The following is a 19,899-nucleotide window of genomic DNA, read 5'->3' as shown; positions in this document are numbered from 1 at the left end:
TATGGAAATATCCTAGAATTGAAATAATGAAAATGTTCTGAAATGTGATGGTTGCTTAACCCTGAAATATACTCCAAACCACTTAAGTATATGCTTTGAAAGGGTGAGTTTTACAGCATTTGAATTATATCTGAATATTTTAAAGATGAAAATTAAAAATAAAAAACAAAACTTTCCTCTAAGGAAAACATATCAAAGCCTGAATATATTTAAAATTTTTGTCTTTAGAAAATTAGAAGGTGGTTAATTTGCTTTTTTAAAGAACAAAGAACATTATACTTCTTAAAATTAATACCACACAGGTGTGCCTGGGTGGCTCAGTAGGTTGGGCATCTGACTTTAGGTTTTGGCTCAGATCATGATCTCAGAGTCGTGAGATCAAGCTCTGGTTGTCTCCATGGTCAGGGCAGAGTCTGCTTGAGATCCTGTCCCTCTTCCCCTACCCCTGTCCTGAACTTTCTTTTTCTCTCCTTCTCAAATAAATAATTAAATAAAATCTTTTTTAAAAAATAAAAATAAATAAAAGCAATACCACACATTTTGAAACTTTTCTTTACACTACACTAGACCAAGAGGAAGAGAGTAGAAGTTACAAGGGGAGGAAGAAGAATCAGAGGGGAAATTGCGGGGGACGGCAACCTCTAGGCAAGTTGAGACTCACAGAGGCTAGAGGGGAGCATGGCACAAATAGCCTGAGTTGCAGGACAGAAAGAAAGAGCAGGAGCTAGCAGAGAGAGAAATTTCCCGGAGCCACTGGGATAGCTTTTAGATTCCCCGTGGGTGGAGGGGAGCTAGGAAGTTCTCTGTTGATAGCCAAGAATAATGGAAAAGTAAACGAATTCTTTACTCCATCTTATGAACAACAATGCCATAGAGCCACCTCATTCACAGCATAGCAATGCTGCTTAAAGACCTCGCTCTCTACCCTGCGCCCAGCAACGGAGTCTCAGAGAATTTCTTCCCTGTTCAGGGGCTTGTCTCCCTCACTCTTTTACCTTCCTCATTCAAGTATCAATTCTTCTGCACCCACCCAAGTGGCCCTTGGTCCTTTCTAGCACCTCAGTCAAGATGATGAAACTATCCTTCATTCCTGGAAGTTTCCCTGTCTCCTTCCCAGTTCCGACCTCCTGCCTCTCCCCTGCTTTCTTCTACTATAAATTAGTGTACACTTGCTAATATAAACGGAAGTGTACAGAATGTACAGTCTGGCTTCTGTCACCCATGTGCTATATTATTCTTTTTTTATGGCTGACCAGGATTCCACTGTGTGTATACACCATTAGACTTCACTTTCAAGATTAGGAATGCAGGACCCAGAGAGAGGATGAAATCCGATTAGTAGAAGACCTTAACAAAAATCCAGAACAGAGAGGAAAGAGGACCATGTTTTCCTAAAACCCAAATGTGCTTTGAACTATGAAATCCTATGGCCGCCAAGAGCACATCAATAAGCAAGCCAAACTGCTTGTTGCAATCTCTGTCTCCAGATCTGATGAGGTCCTGGCCACAAAGGGAACCAGGGCAGCTTAGCAGACATTACTTCTGGGAGTACTCAGAGAAATGATTTAACTGCGGGCCTTTTCTGCACTATGCCCTTGAAGAGGTTAGGAATTGAGAAAAGAAGTGCGCCATATTATGTATAAGTATCAAATGTCTTTTAGTTGTACCGGGTTGGATCAAATGAGACAAAAGACTTTAAAATGTTGTGTCAACTGTAAGGCATAAATCAAAGGCAGAGTTTTCTTATCCACCAGAAACTACTTCAAGATTTTTTTTTTTTGTGCTCAGATTTAAAATGTAACACTTGAGATTGCTGATCCAGGAGAAACAAAACAAAAAAGGATCCTCGAGAACCTTCAGTGAAACTGTTCAAAGAAGTTATAACATTATATCATAATCAGCATCTGCGTGGATCTCTGTAGGAGACTTCAAGTTCTTTGGGTCCGTGATAAATCCTACAGAAGTAGCTCTGCGACTCTAGCTAGCCTCACTCCTTCCCATGCCCAAAGTGACAGTGAAAGCTTTCTTTCCATCTATCACCATTCAGCTATTTGGGGTCAAACTTCTACCCTGCCCAGAATCCGAGGGTGTCCCCAATTTGTTTGGGCCCCAGGGACAACTGTAAAGAAATCTGAGATTCTGAGACTGAACTCTTAGTGGCTCCCCACAGCACCCTGCATCAGTATTACCCTCAAACCCTGGCTTCCTAAGTGGGGCCTCAGGTGGGCAGTGTTCCCATCATCTGGGAATTTCTTAAAAAGGCAAATTCTTGACGCTCTTCTTCCATTGGGATCCACATGTTAACAAGATCCCAGAGATCTGTGTCACGTTAAAAAGTATGAGAAGCTCCTATTTATAGACTATTTATAGACTAGACTAGCTCCTATTATAGCCTTAGCACGGATCAGAATCTCCTGGAGGCAGCTGCTGCAGGTGTACCTGAGAACCACGGCTCTGGCTCTAGAGCTAGATGATTGCAGAGATTAAGTGGATCCTTTCCCATTTGCTGAGTATGATGGAGAATCCCTACATCTTCCAACTCAGCCTGAGATAAGAATCCAGGAAAGCTAACACTCCTCAGGGACTGGGACTATGGCCTCCTCCCCTGAGTTGTTTTAATATTGCCTCTAGTTTAAACAGAGCTGTGGATGAAAGGTTCTAGGGCCTTGGTATCAAAGGCAGAGTAAATTTATGGCAGAGGCTCCATCCGGGAATGTGTTCTCTCCACCTTTAAAACAAACAGACCCGAGGTGCTACAGCTAAGAGCTACGGTCCTGGGAGGGCCCCACCTGAGAATGGGATAGGATGGTTGGTGACCCTGCACCACCCCTCCTGGAGAGTGTTTTCTAAAGGTCCTTCAAGTCCAGGGTTTTTGTTTTGAGTCCTTCTTGGGAATGCTCAGAGCTCTTAAGTGCACTTGTGCCCTGCATGGCCCAACAGCCATGTGCCCCGCTACAGAGACACACTGTGGAACACAAGACACAGCCCCGGGACTCTAAGGCACAGGTTGTACACTGTTGGATCCTGCTGCCTCTGTGCTACGAAGACACACCTAAATGCATAGAAAAGCGACTTCAGACAAGCAAAATTATCTTCAAGTAGAAATATTTAACCAAAGAAGGACACAAAAGCCATTCCATATAGTAGCGATGCGTGTCGGCTGGGAAAAGGTTGATCCATTCTGCCCTAATCACTCATGGGATGGGGGGACACAAATTATTTTCACCAAGATTACATCTCACAAATTATGAACTTAAATCACAAAGAGGCTTCAAATAGAAATAATAAATGTCATTGTAGAATGCTTATTATATGTCAGGATCTGTGCTAAATGTTTACAGTATTACTTCAGTCCTAGGTATGAGGTTAATATCACCATTATCCTCATTTTATAGATGTAGAAACTGAGAAACAGGGTTATGACCTATGTATTTTGCTCAAGGTTGCAAAGGCAGTTTGATGTCCAAACCTGTGTTCTTAACCATAGACCAAATGTGGCAGGTTACAAAAACTACAGCTTGACAAGACAGGGAAAGGACTGGCCATTATTGTGTATGACAGGGGTTTAAAAAAAAATTTTTTTTTTTTAAGCAATGGAACTCTGTTTGTCTACTTATGTATTTATTTATTATTTAATGGCATGGGGTAAGAAACAAAAATCTCACAAAGAACACTACCTCATAAAACTGATCAAAGTAGATCTAGCTCTTCTAGCTCTTCTGGTAAAAGCTGAGCAGAGGCCCCAGACCCCTTCCTACCCTCACAGCCCCTCCTCCACCACACTCTGCTCCCTCATAGTGGGTGGTACTACCATACAGGTCTCTCGTCTCAATATTTCCAGTCCCGAGTCCATTCCCTGCCCTCTTTCCACCTGGGATAACTGCGAAGCTCTTCTCCGTTTCTGGTCATGGGAGACCAGGCTAAAACATGGATGTGTCCTGGAGGGGAATGGCCCAGGGGGTGCACTGCCTTTGAAAGATGGGTGGAATACTTGAAGGATGACGAGTTTTACTGAGCGTCCGAAGTTTGAGTTAGTAGTTGAATGAAACGGTGGGGGAATTGTTTAGAAAATGTTGTAATAGAAAAAATAATCAGTGTTTCAATTTGCATTTTGCTGGTTAATCATAAAACTGGGCAGTTGAAAAGAAAGAAAGAAAAGAAAAGGAAGAAAGGAAATGTTGTAACGGGGACTCCAGGCAGAGAGTTGTGTCTAAATACCCAGTGTTTACTTCCATAAAAGCCCAGCTCAGCCTGGAATCGTGTGCAAGCACCATCATGTACCTTAAGCATTAATGGATTGGTGTTCCTCTAAGCCTAAGGCATTCATGGATTGGGGGGAGGCAACACAGTGCCAGCCCAAGCACTGGCTCATAGAGTTCCTATACCTCACCTCCACCACTGAAGACTTTAAGTGCCCAAGGCTTTGAGAGCTCCATAAAAAACCATCATCCACAGCAGTCTCATGGAGGGACCTCAGGTGATCTCTCCAGGGGCCAAAGTGGCAAGTAATTCACTGCTATCTCCATGCCATCCAAAATGCTTGTAGCTGCCATTCTATGGCACTGATCTTGTTGGACCAATCAGGGTCAGCCTTGAGGAGAGATCAGCATATCCAGACACTTCTACCTAGATAGTAGAAACTTCTGGAGTGGCAGGAATTCAAAAGGCCATGATGATCCCTTTTATGTGATCCATTCAATCCATGGCTCTTTGACCCATTCATGGTGTTGGCGGAGGGTGGTTCTCACCTTTAAAAAAGCACTTTAACTTATTATCACCTTTAACCTTCTAGTAGACATCATCAGTCTCTTTTCCTTTGCATCTTTTTAAACATAGCTAAATTCACAATGTATATTCGAATTTGTGCCTTGTTTTTCTTTTACCGATTTATATGCATTTTTCCATGTGTTAATTACTTTTTATAAGCAACAAATAATCTTGAGTGACAAAAGTAAATTTATCCACACCCTCGGTTTCTTCATGTGTAGAATATAGACAGTTGTGTCATGCGACAGTCCCCTGGAAAGCTTTTAAATCCTAGACTGCTGGGCCCCACGTCCAGAATTTCTGATTCACTGGGTCTGGAGTAGGGCCTGGGAATTTGCACGCCCAACAAGTTCCCAGGAGATGCTGATGCTGCCAGTCAGAAGACCACACTTGGAGCACCAGTGAAATGAGGAGATCGAGTTGTGGGATTTCCAAGGTCACTGCTGGTTTCAGAACCTAAGTGTTTGCATATTTTTCAAATTCCTTGAAAAAACCCAACCAACTTTTAAAACACATGACTTTTCTGAACTTTAACAAAACCTCATGATTTTTTTTAAACACAAAAGAATATCATCTACCATTGAAAAGTAATTGTTTCCACTTGTAACTCACATGCATTCCATACTTGCTTCTCTTTGAAGTTACCTGGATTTTTAAAAGGATATCTTTAAAGGACAGTTAGACTTCTAGCTAATGCTTTATTGTTTTTCTTTACGTAGTTCCATATGTATTGAAGAGCTGTGCGGAATTTATAGAGACTCACGGCATTGTGGATGGAATCTATCGGCTTTCAGGAGTCACCTCAAATATACAAAGGCTAAGGTAAGCTGAAAGAATAGCCCCAGAAAGAATTCTCCTGCGATCCTTCCACTGTCCGTACCTCTGTCTGCCAGGGTTGGGAGTATTACAGACCTGAAGGGGTTGAGGGAAGGGTGGCAGAGCAGACGAAGTGCTAAGTTTTCAGATGCCTGACTGTTCTTAATCTAATCAGGAAATCCTCTCCTGTGATGTAATTCTTTCCAACAAAAGCTCCTAAGGTTTTTAATCTGTTTCTTTTTTAAAAACATTTTATTTATTTATTTGACAGAGAGAGATCACAAGTAGGCAGAGAAGCAGGCAGAGAGAGAGGGGGAAGCAGACTCCCTGCTGAGCGGAGAGCCCAATGCAGGACTCAATCCCTAGACCCTAAGATCATGACCTGAGCCAAAGGCCGAGGCTTTAACCCACTGAGCCACCCAGGCGCTCTTAATCTGTTTCTTTGTCTTGCACCAGGTGCAAGACACTTAGGTGGATTCATCCTTCGCAGGATGGATCTATCCACCTATCCTTCTTAGGTGGAACTCAAATGATTTCAGTCACAAGTTAGAACAACGTAACTTATTAGCGTTCAGTTACCTACCCAGAGCTCAGTTAGGTTCCTGTTAAGAACTTGGAGATGATTCAAGTTTTTCTGTTGGTACGCACACTCACCATTTGCTAGTCCCTCGGTCAGGAAATTAAAAATCTGCATGACTGTGTATTTCTCTCAATGAGGCTGAGATTTTAAAAATTATGAGTAGATGAACTATTTCCAATTCCATAGATTTATCCTAAACAATTCTAAAATATATCCTGAATTTTGGGGAAGAAATTTCTATCACATTGAATTAAGAGTACAATAACCTTCACACAAAACACAGATATGTATGTGTATGTTTTATGTATGTTATATATATAATAAAGGGAGTAGATATATAGTATATTTACAGTGTTTTACCAAGTGTTATTTTTATATATTTATATGTTTAATTATAAGGGTAGACTTTTAAAACAGTAAAAACATTCGTATTAGCAGATTAGTCCATTAAATTGAATAGATTGTACAGTTAATTCATCTTCTGTCTTCTTCCTCTGATTTTGTTCTGCCTCTCCTCCTCCCATCGCAATTGTAATGACATTCTGCAAAAGGAAAAGGAATAAGACATCCTTTTTTACTCCTGGGGAAGTGGTGACTAAAAACTAATTGGTTTGTGCAACCATCGAGTTTGACAGATCTATGTACTTACATAATGTCACTATAATTTACTAGCCTGACCTTTTCTAGAGTTTCAACAGCAAATACTTTTTAATGTTTTACTCTTTGCTCTGAAAGAGACTGCACAGTAAGTAGTTGGTATGGTGGGAGAACTCTTGGGCAGTAGCCCAATTCTTTTTCATTAAAGGACCAACCTTAGCCCCTGCAGGGAAATTTTGGCTAAATAAATGGGTAAGCTCCAAATGTGTTCTTGTTCTGCTCCTCTGCTCTCTTAAAAACAAAAACAATAACAAATAAAACAAAACAAACCAACAGCAAAAAACCCATGCCCCTGAATTTATATGGTGCTGCAAAGTTTTCTTTGAGCACAAAAGGAGCCCCACCCGGCTCCTTTTGGGCTCAGGCAGCGTCAGGGATTTCCCCACCCTTTGTTAAAGGGCCAGAAGCAGGTGGCAGGAAGCGGGGCAGGGGGCTGTTGTTGAAATTTTTGTCTTTTCTGAAATCTTCGCCGAGAAAGGCAGGATTACACTTTTTTCTTTCAGATGGAGTTGGTGGAGTGTATTCTTGGTTATCAAAATGCTCATAGTTTGGGGACTTTGAAATGGTAAATATTCATGGTGTGTAAAAAAGCATGATACATAACTACGATCTTAATTACATTAAAATGCTTACTTTTGTAGATACACACATGGGACCTAGAAGTCAAACTGTAAACTGCTTGTGATTATGGATGACTTTGTTCTTTGCTTCTTGTGTTTTTCAACTTCCTTTTAGGCACATGTTAACTTTTAAAAAATAAATTTTTTAAAACCTAAAAAAAAAAAATGCTGGCTCCAAGAGTCCCATTCAGTCTGTCACAATGCAGCTGACCAAATGAATTCTCTCAAGAAATCTGACTTCTCCTGTATACGAAAGCTCCAATTTGTCCCTTTTCGAACAGGTTTTTAACTTGTATGTATATATTATTTGAGGCAGTGTATTCCTATCACCTTGGTCAAGAAATGTTTTTAAATTAGAAACAAGGCCTGGAACCTGATGTTGTTCCCAAACACCTCGCTATACATTGTTCATAAGATATTTATACTCCCGGCTATCCTATGGGAGTCACTATCAGTGGGCTTAGAAGGGTTCAGAGTCTCCAGATAAAACAAGTTTGTTGACATGAGTATACGGGGATGAATGATAACAATCTGACACACCCTGGTTTTGGTCTCTTCTCCAAGAAAGAGAAGTTCATTTAGAAAAATATTTTGGAAGAACTGAAATCTGAACAGGCTTTTTTGGCAACAAAAGTTCGTATTTCCCCACCGTTCATAATTTAGACTGGGACATAATGCCCTGAGAAATCATTTGTAAATGGGCATTATGTTTTTCCGATGACAGCAGCTTTCACAGGGAAGATCCAGACCTGAAGTGGAAGTCTTCCCGGAGCTTCCTTGTGCTGGGAAGAGAAGGTCATTTTGATCAAGGTCAAAAACAGAGTCAGATCAGCGGTTTAGGGTCTTTGTACCCATCAGCAGCCAAGCAGCTGCTGACAAGGAGCCCATGCTCTCCGGATTGTTATGTCTCTGTCTGTGTTGTTTCAGGCAAGAGTTTGGTTCAGATCAATGTCCAGATCTGACAAGGGAAGTGTATCTCCAGGACATCCACTGTGTGGGCTCACTCTGCAAGCTCTACTTTAGGGAGCTGCCCAACCCCCTCCTGACTTATGAGCTCTATGAGAAATTCACGGTGAGTGTTTGGATTTCCATTATGGTTATTGGGTGGGACTCCTGGATGGGCCAAGGAGAATTTCAACACTAACATAACAATAATAAAACTCACCAGATGGTTGACATTATCTTAATCAGGTAATGGAAGTAGGTTGCTATAGTGAGGAAAGTAAGGTAGTGGATCCATCGGCTAAATTTTTCCTTTCTTAGATTTTCAGAATCGCGTTTATTTGTTTCAAGAGCTGGATTAGAATTATCTCTGTGTTTACTTAACCGAATGCTCCTCATTGTATAAGGGAAATCTAAACAGCAGAGGTGTGAAATGACTGGCCCCAGGTCACACAGCAGGACAGGAACCTAAGACTCCAGATGTACCTCTACTGCTAGTTCATTTTCATCAGGCTTCTCCTTCTGTAGTTCTTTTGGGGTCTGGAGAATGAGGTGGGCAGGTAGAGAAGGGAGAGAGGACAAACCTAAGTCAAAGGAGAGATCAGAAGGCTGGAAAAAGGAAAGAATCTGGGAAATGCAGCCAAGAGGAAGAAGAGACTGAGCCCATGAGTTGAATTGGTGGAGGGTGGATGGGCAGGACACCTTACCAGCAGCTCTATGGTCACCAAATAGGGGCATCTATGGGAAAAGTAGAAAGAATAAATGCTTACAGGATGTCTGTAGAGATAGCATTAAAAATGGGCTTGAATGTTTGGCTGCTGGGGTGGAGGTGCAGAGTAGGTGGAGAGATGGGTTCAGCCGAGATTGAGGTTCACCTAATAAGGGGGGTGAGGAAGATGAGGGTGTATGCGAGAGAGTGATAGAAATAGTTGACCATGGAATTTTGTCTGGATAAGAGGGGAAGTAAGGCCGTAAGGCAGTGAGTAACAGTGGTAACAGTGAAAAAATATTATTGATGGATTATTCATCCCAATAAGGGCAATAGACTGTTGGAGTGGGGTGGTCAAGGGGATGTTTGCAATTAAGATTATGGAGGAGTTGAAGTTACTGATAAGGACCAGATCTAGGCTCTAAAATGGGAAGCAGTCTTTCTCATGGCTCCTGTCATAAAGTTATTTTGAGCATAGAGAAGATTCTTCAGTTCCAAACGATATAGGAATAAGTGGATGCATTTTAAAAGTTGGGTTTGGACCATTAACATATACTCAAGAGTTTTCAGTAATAGAGGGAATCACTCATAATGATAACTGGAAAAAAACAGATGCATAATTGTATATTAAAATGTGACTAAAGAGAAAGATGTTCAAAAGATTAATAGCCATTTGTTTCAATGATGAGATTATAGTTTTCACTGCTTCTTTAAGACTTTAACTTTCAATATCTCATCTACTAAATGTACATTAATTTTTTAATGAAAAAAATTAGGCCAAAACAAAAAACTTGGGCCCAGAGGTTGACTACTGGAGAAGCCAACATGTATCAGCTGATACGAAGTATCAGGAGTTTGCGGACCCTTAGAGATCTAAGGTGACCTCGAGATCTAAGGCTGAAGGCAAATGAGCCCCCACTCTGAGTGGTGAGGTTAAAAATAATGGTAGCCTCTAACAATTGAAACTACAGAGGAGTCTTTCCTGGGAACCAGGAGGAAAAGTTATGGGTCTCGTGAGTCTGCCAGAGTATAATCTGTGATTATTTCCTCATTTTAAAAGTAATCGTATTTGGTAAAAGACAGATTGGAAAATGGAGGAAAGGTAGAAAGGAACCCTTTGTCTCCTCTTAAAGACCAAAGACAGCTATGGTTAATATGTGGGTCTTTCTTTCACTCCTTTGTTCTTCGCATCGTGTTTTTGGTATATTTTGTTTTCCCAAGTCAAAATAGAATTTTATTGCAAAAATGAAAGCAATACAGAAAAGTGTAAAGGAGAAAGTATAAATTGCTGGAAACTCCCCACCCCAGACATATCTGCTGGTAACATTTCAGGAGACATTACTTCCTCTCATTTCAGGAGACATCTCTCCCTTTCCCTCTCTCTCTTTCCCCCTTTCCCCTTTCCCTTCTCAATACTATATATCACTGCTTTCGGATGTTAACTCAACAATGTGGCCATCTTTCCATGCTGACAAAGAGAGAAACACAATTTTTACAGAGTATTATCTCATATGCACAGTGAATTTCTTTTCTTTTTAAGATTTTATTTATTTATTTGACAGATCACAAGTAGGCAGAGAGGCAGGCAGAGAGAGAGGAAGGGAAGCAGGCTCCCCGCTGAGCAGAGAGCCCGATGTGGGGCTCGATCCCAGGACCCTGAGATCATGACCTGAGCCGAAGGCAGAGGCTTTAAACTACTGAGCCACCCAGGTGCCCCTGCACAGTGAATTTCTGAAGCCAGTTTCCTACTGATGGACATTTTGACTTTTTGTTTCTCAAAACTTTCCTTTTATAAAACAATGTGATGATAAATATTTTTATACATATATCTTTATCCTTTTCTCTGTTTGCATCTTTAGGAAGAAAACATAGATTTAGATTTATTGAGTAAAAAACTCTTACTTAAAATATTATGTTGCCAAATAGTTCTCCAGAGAGATAAGAATGGTCTTTTCCTGCAGCCTCACCAACACTTGATATTTCTAATTTGTTAAATTATTATTTTTGTTTTATTTTGTGCATAAGACTTTATTGTCTTTTTCTACATAGTTTTAATCCTCTTATCAGTATAATAGTACATCTTAGAATATGATAGAATAGGATATCATCATGTTAAAGAACAGAATGAGTCAAATTTATTTTAACTAAATTTCACTTTATGATAGTTGGGGGTAGATAAGAATTCTTATCTGGAAACTTCAGAAATATGTTTTTTTCTTAAGTCTTGCTTATAGGCTCAGAGCGAACCCCATATTTATCTCTTCCCACTATTGTTCCTTAATATTGCTAATCGTTCTGTTCTCCCACAGCAGCAGAATAATATTAAAGCAACATTATTTTCAACTTGTCATTAGATTTCCAGGAAATCTAACATGGTATTGACACAAAAAAAATAAAATAAAGAATATTTTGCTGTATAACTGACCTCTGCATAAGTAGGACCTAGTGAAGTTATCTACACTGAAAATATATCATTTAATTGATTTCTTTTCAATAACAAATTATAATATAAGCCACCCTTCCTCGGTAGTATGGAAATAGCTCTGTTAACGTCACATATTCTTAAAATGATTTATTTAAACCCGCTTGCACTGCTAAATTAGAATACTATCTCAGTGAAATAATAAAACTAGAAAAATATTAATGGAATAATAATAATGATTTTATTTATTGAGTATTTACTATATGATAAACATTAAAATATTATTTCATTTACTCTTCAGAATAACTCTATAAAGTAGGTTTTATAGTTTCTTACAGATGAGTGAATTATAGATGAGGCTCAGAGACACTCTTGCCTGGGTTCGTACAGCTAGTAAATGGAAGGAAAGATTGAGTATTCTGTCTCAAAACTATGACACTATTTTAAAATAGAGTTAACAACTCCTAAGTAGGCCCAGGTGGTCAGTAACTTAATATGAGATAAAGAAAGCATCCCAGGCTAACAAAGAATTCAATCAATGGTATTAGCAAAATTGACTAACTATTGGGAAAGGAGGAAAGTCAAGTTACATTCTTACCATATAGCAGATTTCAGGTGAAAGCTTTTTAACAAAAGCAAAAGGCAAAAGATCACCAGAGGCAAATGTAACAAACTAAACTACATATAATCTTTTTTCTATATAAAAAACACATTAACAAAATTAAAAGACAGGAGCACTAGGGTGGCTGAGTTGTTAAGCATCTGCCTTCCACTCAGGTCATGATCCCAGGGTCCTGGGATGTAGCCCCAGTTAGGGCTCCCTGCTCAGTGGGATGCCTGCTTCTCCCTCTCCCACTCCCCTTGCTTGTGTTCCTTCTCTCGCTGTATCTCTCTTTGTCCAAAATAAATAAATAATAAATTAAAAGGCAAATGATCAACTATTAAAAAAAAAAAAACATAAAAGCACCACATAACAAAAACCACTTGCTAAACAAATGAGCAAAGAGCATCAACGGACAATTCGTTGAACAAATCAGTGAAGAAATACAGTTTTTAAATTATAAATGCACCCAAAACTGATGTAACATTGTGTATAACTATACTTCAGTTTTAAAAAAAAGTCAGATAAGTAAATAAGTTTTTGTTTCTTAGATTTTATTTGTTTATTTGAGAGAGAGAGAGAAAGAGATCTTGTGAGAGAGAGAGAGAGAGGCAGAGCACAAGCAGCGGGGAGGAGTAGAGGTAGAAACAGCCTCCCCGCTGAGCAAGGAGCTCCATGAGGGACTCCTTCTCAGGACTCTGGGATCATGATCTCAGCCAAGGCAGTTGACTAACTGACTGAGCCACCCAGCCACCACAGATAGACAGTTTTAAAATGTAGGAAAAAAATTTTAATTAAAAAAGTAGAAATGTATTAGAAAATATATTTGCATATTAAATAAGTAATTTTTTAAAAGATTTTATTTATTTATTTGACAGAGAGAAATGACAAGCAGGCAGAGAGGCAGGCAGAGAGAGAGGAGGAAGCAGGCTCCCTGCCGAGCAGAGAGCCCGATGTGGGGCTTGATCCCAGGACCCTGAGATCATGACCCGAGCTTAACCCACTGAGCCACCCAGGCGCCCCTAAATAATTTTTTGACATTAGTATTTCATGCTGGCAATCCTGTGTTGACACTGGGTCTTTTAGGGTGTTTTGTTGTTATCTTTTTAAGATTTTAATTCCAAGTAATCTCTACAGCCAACATGGGATTTGAACTCACAACCCCTAGATCAAGAGTTGCATGCTCTACTGACTGAACTAGTAGTTGCCCCTCTATGGTTTTCTATGTTGAAAAGTGTGAATTAGCTGGACACCTCAGAAAGTCATTTGGAATTACTATTGAGAATCCTAAAGTGCTCTTATTTTTTAAATATAGTAACTATTTCTAGGACCACATTCTATGATAACAATCAGATATGTCCACAAGTAATGGAATTCTAAATGCTTCATTGCAATAGTGTAATACCAAAATGTGGGAGTATCTATGTGTCTAACAATAAGGGGTAAGTTAAACAAATGCTGTTATTTTTGATCCTGGGCAGCCATGAAAAGTCACATTTTTGAAGAGTATTTATTGGCCACAATATAAAGTTAAATGGCAGAAAGCAGTATATGTAACTGACTAGGAAACAATGCGTGTTCATATTTGGTGCTGGGAAGTCAGGAAGATTGCCTCTTGTTTGCTGCACACGTGAGGTGGTTAATAGTAGTTACGTCTGGCTGGTAGGATAGCAAGTGATTGTTAATTACTTCATATTTCATATTATAATTATATTATAATATTATATTATTATATAATATTATATTATAATATAATAATTATATTATAATATTATAATTTTGAGTACACGTATTAGTTTCCTGTAGCTGCTGTAATAAATCACCACAAACTTAGTGGCTTAAAAAAAAATTTTTCTTCTCTCCCAGTTCAAGAGCCCAGACTGGGGGTCGGGGAGTGCTCGGGCGGGGCTGGCTTCCAGTAGGTGCCAGCACTCCTATCTCTGCCTCTGTGATGGCCTTTTCCTCTCCTCTTCTGTCTGTGTCAGAGCTCCCTCTGCCTCCCTCTTATAAGAATAGCTGTGATTGCATTTAGGGCCCATTGGGTTAATCCAGGATCATCTCATCTAAAAACCTTTAACTGAATCACATCTGCAAAAACTTCTTTCCTAAGTAAAGTAAGGTGGATAGGTTCCGGAGATTTGGACCTGATATCTTTGAGAGCAACTCTTCAGCCTACTATGCTACATTTTATTTTTATCAGATAAAAAGTTCATTTTAGGAAAAATTCAATTTTGGTCCTATTGATTGATTCAGTTGGAATCATTACACCCAAGAGGAAAGTTGCGATTCTGGATTTTTAGAGAAGGCAATGTAGAGAGGTGTTTAATTTTAGAGTGAGTTTATATTGAAATAATTTCTTTGTGGATCAGTCTTCCTCATTTAACTGTAAGCTTCCTGAGCACAGAAACAGTGTTCGTTGTGTTCCTTGTTGTGTTTCCTTTCCCTGCTCTCTAGATGCTGGAAGATGTTTACCTAGTGAGCCTTTGCTGACAGGTTTGTGGACCCACACACAGAATTTGAAATGTCCCTTGGGTTAGGGTGGGCTACTAGTGATGAAGTTCTAGAACCTAGGTGAGGTTTGGTGGGCTGAGGTCCGGAGCCGACGACCAAGAAAGAATTCTTGAGACCTCTTTGGTGCAAAATGGTGGTTTATTAAAGCACGGGGACAGGACCCGTGGGCAGGAAGAGCTGCTGCCCCGGGTTGTGAGGGAGGGCAGGTTATGTACCCTGCTGTTGGGGGAAGGGGAGGGGAAGGGAGGTTTCAGTGGAGTTTTCATATGCTAAAGAGGGCCTACAAGGTGCCAGGATGTTCCAGGCCTGCCGGAGGCCTTGCCCTTGCTGCTGGATCAGTGTTGTCTTTAGACCGGCCATTAACATTAAGATAGTTGGGTGACTTTTTGGTGGGGTGTCACAATCCTGCTATCAATCGTCTTTGTTAGTGAGATTTAGGACATTTGTAAGCCAAGGGAGACTCCTGTCTAGCAGGATTGTGAGCTCTGCAAGTTAACTATTTGCTTATTGTTCATGGCAGTCAGGGCTGCCTGAGGGATGCTACACTTATGGAGGGGAAAGGGTGCAAGGCGCCAGCTTTTGCTTTGTCCTCAGCCAGCCTCCTGCTCCCTCATCACTAGTGTGTGGCGCAAGGCAAAAGCAGGCTGGCTGGGAGCTCAAGAGAGCTGCAGGGGTGAGCAGCGGCCAGCTGCTCTTTGTTTGCCTTGGACTCCCCCAGCTTTAATGCTGAAAGTCCTGTGCCCCAGGAAACCCCTAATCTCAGGCAAACCAGGATGGTGGGAATTTGCAGATGGACCAGGTCCCATAATTCAAGTGGGGGTGCAAGGCTACAGGAGCAGCTGACTCCTCGGGTGCCAGAGGGACCAGGTTCCATCACTCACCACTGACGAAAGCCAAAGGCAGAGATGTGAGTGGTGGTGAAACAAGACAGGAATGTATTTCAGTGAGGCCACCACCGGGGAGAGAGCGGACGAGCGTCTCCAAGACCACCTCCAAAGCCCTGAAGATGCTTCCCAGGTTTATATAAGGAAAAGTGAGGGCAAAGGTGGGTGGGTACATGCAGGTAGGCGGTGAAGGTCCAACAGATCTTTGTCTCAGGGTCAGTCACATGGGGTCTTTCTGGTTCAGGGCGGTCCTTATGGTTTCAGGGGTAAGTTCATTCCCCTCAGGGGATGCTTTGCCCACAGGGTCTTTTGCCCGAGTTAAGAGATAAGCCAGAAAGAACTTAATCAACTGAAAGTTTGAGACCCGATGGAAGTAGCTGAAGTTCTCTGTCACAGTCGGGCTTGTTCCACTTGAGTGTGACAAAGTTGGAAAGGTCTAAGGACTATCTGGAAGGACACACACAGGTTGCCTCTGGAGACAACCCCTGAAGGTCTGCAGTCGGCAGAAGACTGACTTTTTTCTGCGTACTCCTTTGAATGCTTTTGTTTTTTAAATAATGGGCATTAGACTTAAAATGCCCATTTTAAATAATGGGCATTAGACTTATTAGTCTAATAGTGTAAAATAATCGGCTAAGTTGTAGCTGGGGCGCAACTGAAAAGGAGAGGCGTGGGTTGTTTGCCTCCCCTGGTGACAGGGCTGCCGAGGCAGCAGGACTTGAGCTCTGACGGTAGCATTCAGGTGAACAGATAAAACAAGAGCAAGGGGCCACCAGAAGGAACAAGAGTCCAGTCTTGGACCAAGTCCTCAAAGGGCAGGAAGCCGGTCTTATTGATACTGATTGTAAGAGAATGAATAGTCACAGATTCGTCCTGGGTCTTTTAAGATTTAACTCATAGCCAGATTAGCTTGGCAAAAGTTGAGTGAAATTCTCTTCAAGGCAAAAAATTGGGGTAGGCAAAGCTTCAACTCCCCTCCCCCAATTCCCTGATGATAGGTTCAGCCAACTTAATGGGGGAACAGAGAGGGAAAAATGAGTTTGTAGGACTGGACCCCTCCAGGAGAAATTACGGGGAGCCAGAGGGCTTCTGAATAGGAAGGGGAGAGGCTGTGAACAATGAAATAAACAAGAATCCCAAATGGGACCTGCAGGCAGCAGGGGGAAGACCCGCCCAGCCTCTCAGAACAAAGATGACTAACAGCTTCCTAAAATATCAAAGAAACTTTCCATGAGGGCTCTTAAATTGACCTGCAACTTTATTCCCCAGACACATTTTTCGAAAATGGGGGGCACTGTACAAAGGTTGCTGAGAGGAAGAGAGGCTTCCCACCCTTCCCCCTTTGCAGAATAGAATGCAGGAGGGTCCACATATTCCATAGCCCCTCCTTCCCCCGGAGCTTCTCTCTGCTGGCTCCCCTTATGAGTTCCTCAGAAAGAAAGCAGGGGTGTCCGGATTCCTACTCCAGGCCCCATTCTTGTTCATACCCTCTATCTCCTCCATAGCTCCAAAATGGAGGGTTGCAACAGAGATCACGCTTATGCTGGTTCTAGTCTCAGGCTTGCACCCCAACCTGAAGACTGGGACACTGTGACCCTCCCAGTGCCTCATTTCTCCCACCAATGCTTAGGAAACAAAAACTCAAGTTTTTCCATGTGGAGAATTTTGATAGCATTAAAAAAAAAAAAAAACAGTTGGTGTCTGCATATGTTTTATTTCAATTAAATTAAAAGGGGAGGGGAGAGAAGAAAGGTTAAAAAAAGGGGGGGTGGACAGAGCCCTGGCACGATGTCCCACTTAGATGGAGTATAACAAAGCTGACAAATATGAAGGGAGTGCTCTGTGGGTGCTAGGCACTCTGAGGGCTAGGACTCTTCACAGCCCTGCACCTGCAGAGCTTATGTCTAGTGTAGGAGACTGACAATAAGCAATAGACCTACTCACCAAGTACGGGCTACAGTCTCTCGGTAATGGTGGCGTGTGCTGTGGGAAACAATAGAGACAAGTCAGGGAATTGGGAAGTCTAGGCTTGGGCAGCGCTCAGGATGTCTTCTCTAAGCTAGAGCAGAATAGACGCTGCACGTGTGGCCTAGAATAGGGCCAGGCATAACAGAGAGTGCCCAAGTCAAGTTCCTTCTTCTTTTCAGTGCCTAAGATTTCTCACTACTGAGAGTATGTGCTTCAGCCTTTGCACATAAGCCAAAGATGACAGCTGAAGCCTGAGCAGAGGTGAACGATATGAGAAAACCATACCACACTTAGGATTTTCTTTCTGGTTGAAATGGAGAGGGCAGTATTTCTCAAAGTACAGAATGTATTTCCCGATTTGACTTTGCCTTATGTACAAAATGTAAAGCAAGGTTCTGGCACTGGGAGGAAATTCAAAGCTGTGTAAGTCACATCTGCTTGTGAATTCAGGGCCGTTAAGGATTGACATGAGCGCTCAGGAGCTCTCTTTAAAGTGTGTCTTGATCTAGGTGGGGTTACAACAGTATGCGCTTATGAAAGAATTCATGGGACTATGGCTTAAGATTGGTATATTTTTACTGTCTGTAAAGTATACCTCAATAAACAAAGAAAGATGTGATTACCATTGACCTTGGACCTAGGTACTGCTCCCACACTGGCAGTTTGTGAGCCCTCGGCCACTGCACTGGAAGGGGCCCCCTTGAGCCTGGGCATAGGCAGGACAACTTCTCAGGACAGGACACCAGGCATCTGTCCAGGAACATATACACTGTGCGGACATTCTGGGCAAGTCTGTGCTCACACTACCTTTACGAATGCCCTTGGCTCTCCCTGAAGACCCTGGGCAGGCGAGAGTGATGCAGGCTGGCTGGGTCCTCAGGCCCAGAGTGGGGGAGCCCCACAGGACCAGTCAAGAAGGTCCTTGGCTTGTCACAGGTTGGAAATCAAATGCAAGCCAAGAAGAAGTGAGAGTAGAGTTTGTTGAAGACATGGAGAGAGTAGATATGGACAGAGAATTTTCTGGAAGACTCAGAAAGGAGAGAAGACTGGGTCTCATCTTTGCTTGGGGCCTGAGGTTCTTGTTGAGGTGTGGTGCACGTGTCCTCTCAGTAATCCAGGAATTAAAGACTCTGTAAGCCTCTTATGCCCTGGAGCTGGGGTTCTTAATGAGTCAGTGGTCATGGAAACTGGTCATGACAACCCCCCATCATTCCTTAGATTCATCCATTGTGCTGGAAGACTCCAAAGAGATCATTAACTTCTCTTGCTTTGCAAGGAGGACATAATGTTTTCTGTTCTGTAACGTCTGTGTAAGGCAAGGGGTGTTGGTCCTAGCAAGAACAGAAGCAGGAAAAGAAGCAAAGAGTTCAAACAAACAAACAAACAAACAAACAAAACAACAGCTTCTTTTCGTGGGATCCCTTTGGTTTCTCTGTCTCAGGAGAACAAATACCCACACAGGAAACAACCAGAGAGGTCCACGTGAGACCTGGTACAAAGGGTACAAAGTTCTTACCCCGCTGAGAAGGCTCCTCTTCCCTCCTTCCTCACATCAGCATCTATGACAGTGGATGAGGCACTGAGTAGTGAGGTCACGGAATTGTGTCAGGCCAGACAGGAAGTGGCTGTTTGCACCAAGAAGACAGCTGGCTGAGTCAACATAGAGACACCCTGTTATTCCTGTCCATCTCTCCTTGTCTCTGTCTCTTCCTCTCTCCCAGTGCGAACCTCTGTCACTCTCTTTGCCACACCACACACCCAAGATTCTACACCTTTATCAGATACCTAACAACCTTTTGAGGCTACACAGAGACCCAAGCAATCCAGACGCCCCCGTGTGCACTCACTGTTAGACACTTTGCATCACGAAGCCTCGGAATTTAGTCGTTCTTTTTAATAGAAAAGCACACCTCTTGGAAGCATGATCTCTAGGCCTGGGTGGGAGGCTGGAGTACCAGAAACCTAAATAAAGCCAGGAGACAAAGGGGGCGTTCATCCTCTCAAGCACTCACTGGGCTGCTTTGCGTTCTTCTCCACAGGAGGCCGTGTCACATTGCCCGGAAGAAGGCCAACTGGCCCGAATCCAAAATGTTATCCAGGAGCTTCCCCCATCCCATTATAGGTAAGAGTTTTTGGTAAAAGATGTCCACAGCCTCTCAAGGTGGTATAATACCAGAGATGCTGACTGGTGTCGTAAGAGTGAGCAAGTTTAGTGGACAGTGACTTTCCTGTAGCATTTTGAGGTGGGTGAATGGGTCAACTTTTATCAGAGTGCATTGGTGCCTGCCCAGGGACATTGGCAGGAAGGAGCAGCCCATGTCCTATTTACTTGTGGGGCCCCCCTCAGAGTCTCACGGGAAGTCATTATGATCACACGAGCCAGCCTCACTGGCTGTGCTATCCTAGGTTCTTACCCAGATTC

The 19,899-nt window shown here is 42.1% G+C and overlaps 1 protein-coding gene across 1 annotated transcript in view; it reads left to right on the top strand.

Annotated features, from left to right (window-relative positions):
* The window catches only part of ARHGAP31 (Rho GTPase activating protein 31), a 112,873-nt gene that overhangs the window by 56,592 nt on the left and 36,382 nt on the right, over positions 1–19,899 (top strand). Inside the window, exons 2-4 of the mRNA XM_059391899.1 lie at positions 5,487–5,589; positions 8,368–8,512; positions 19,517–19,599. Of these exons, the coding sequence (XP_059247882.1) occupies positions 5,487–5,589; positions 8,368–8,512; positions 19,517–19,599 (331 nt within the window). The remainder of the gene's footprint in view (positions 1–5,486; positions 5,590–8,367; positions 8,513–19,516; positions 19,600–19,899) is intronic.

Source organism: Mustela nigripes, chromosome 2 (assembly GCF_022355385.1).
Source record: "Mustela nigripes isolate SB6536 chromosome 2, MUSNIG.SB6536, whole genome shotgun sequence".
NCBI classification, from domain to species: domain Eukaryota; kingdom Metazoa; phylum Chordata; class Mammalia; order Carnivora; family Mustelidae; genus Mustela; species Mustela nigripes.
This window is presented reverse-complemented; position numbering and strand designations above follow the sequence as displayed.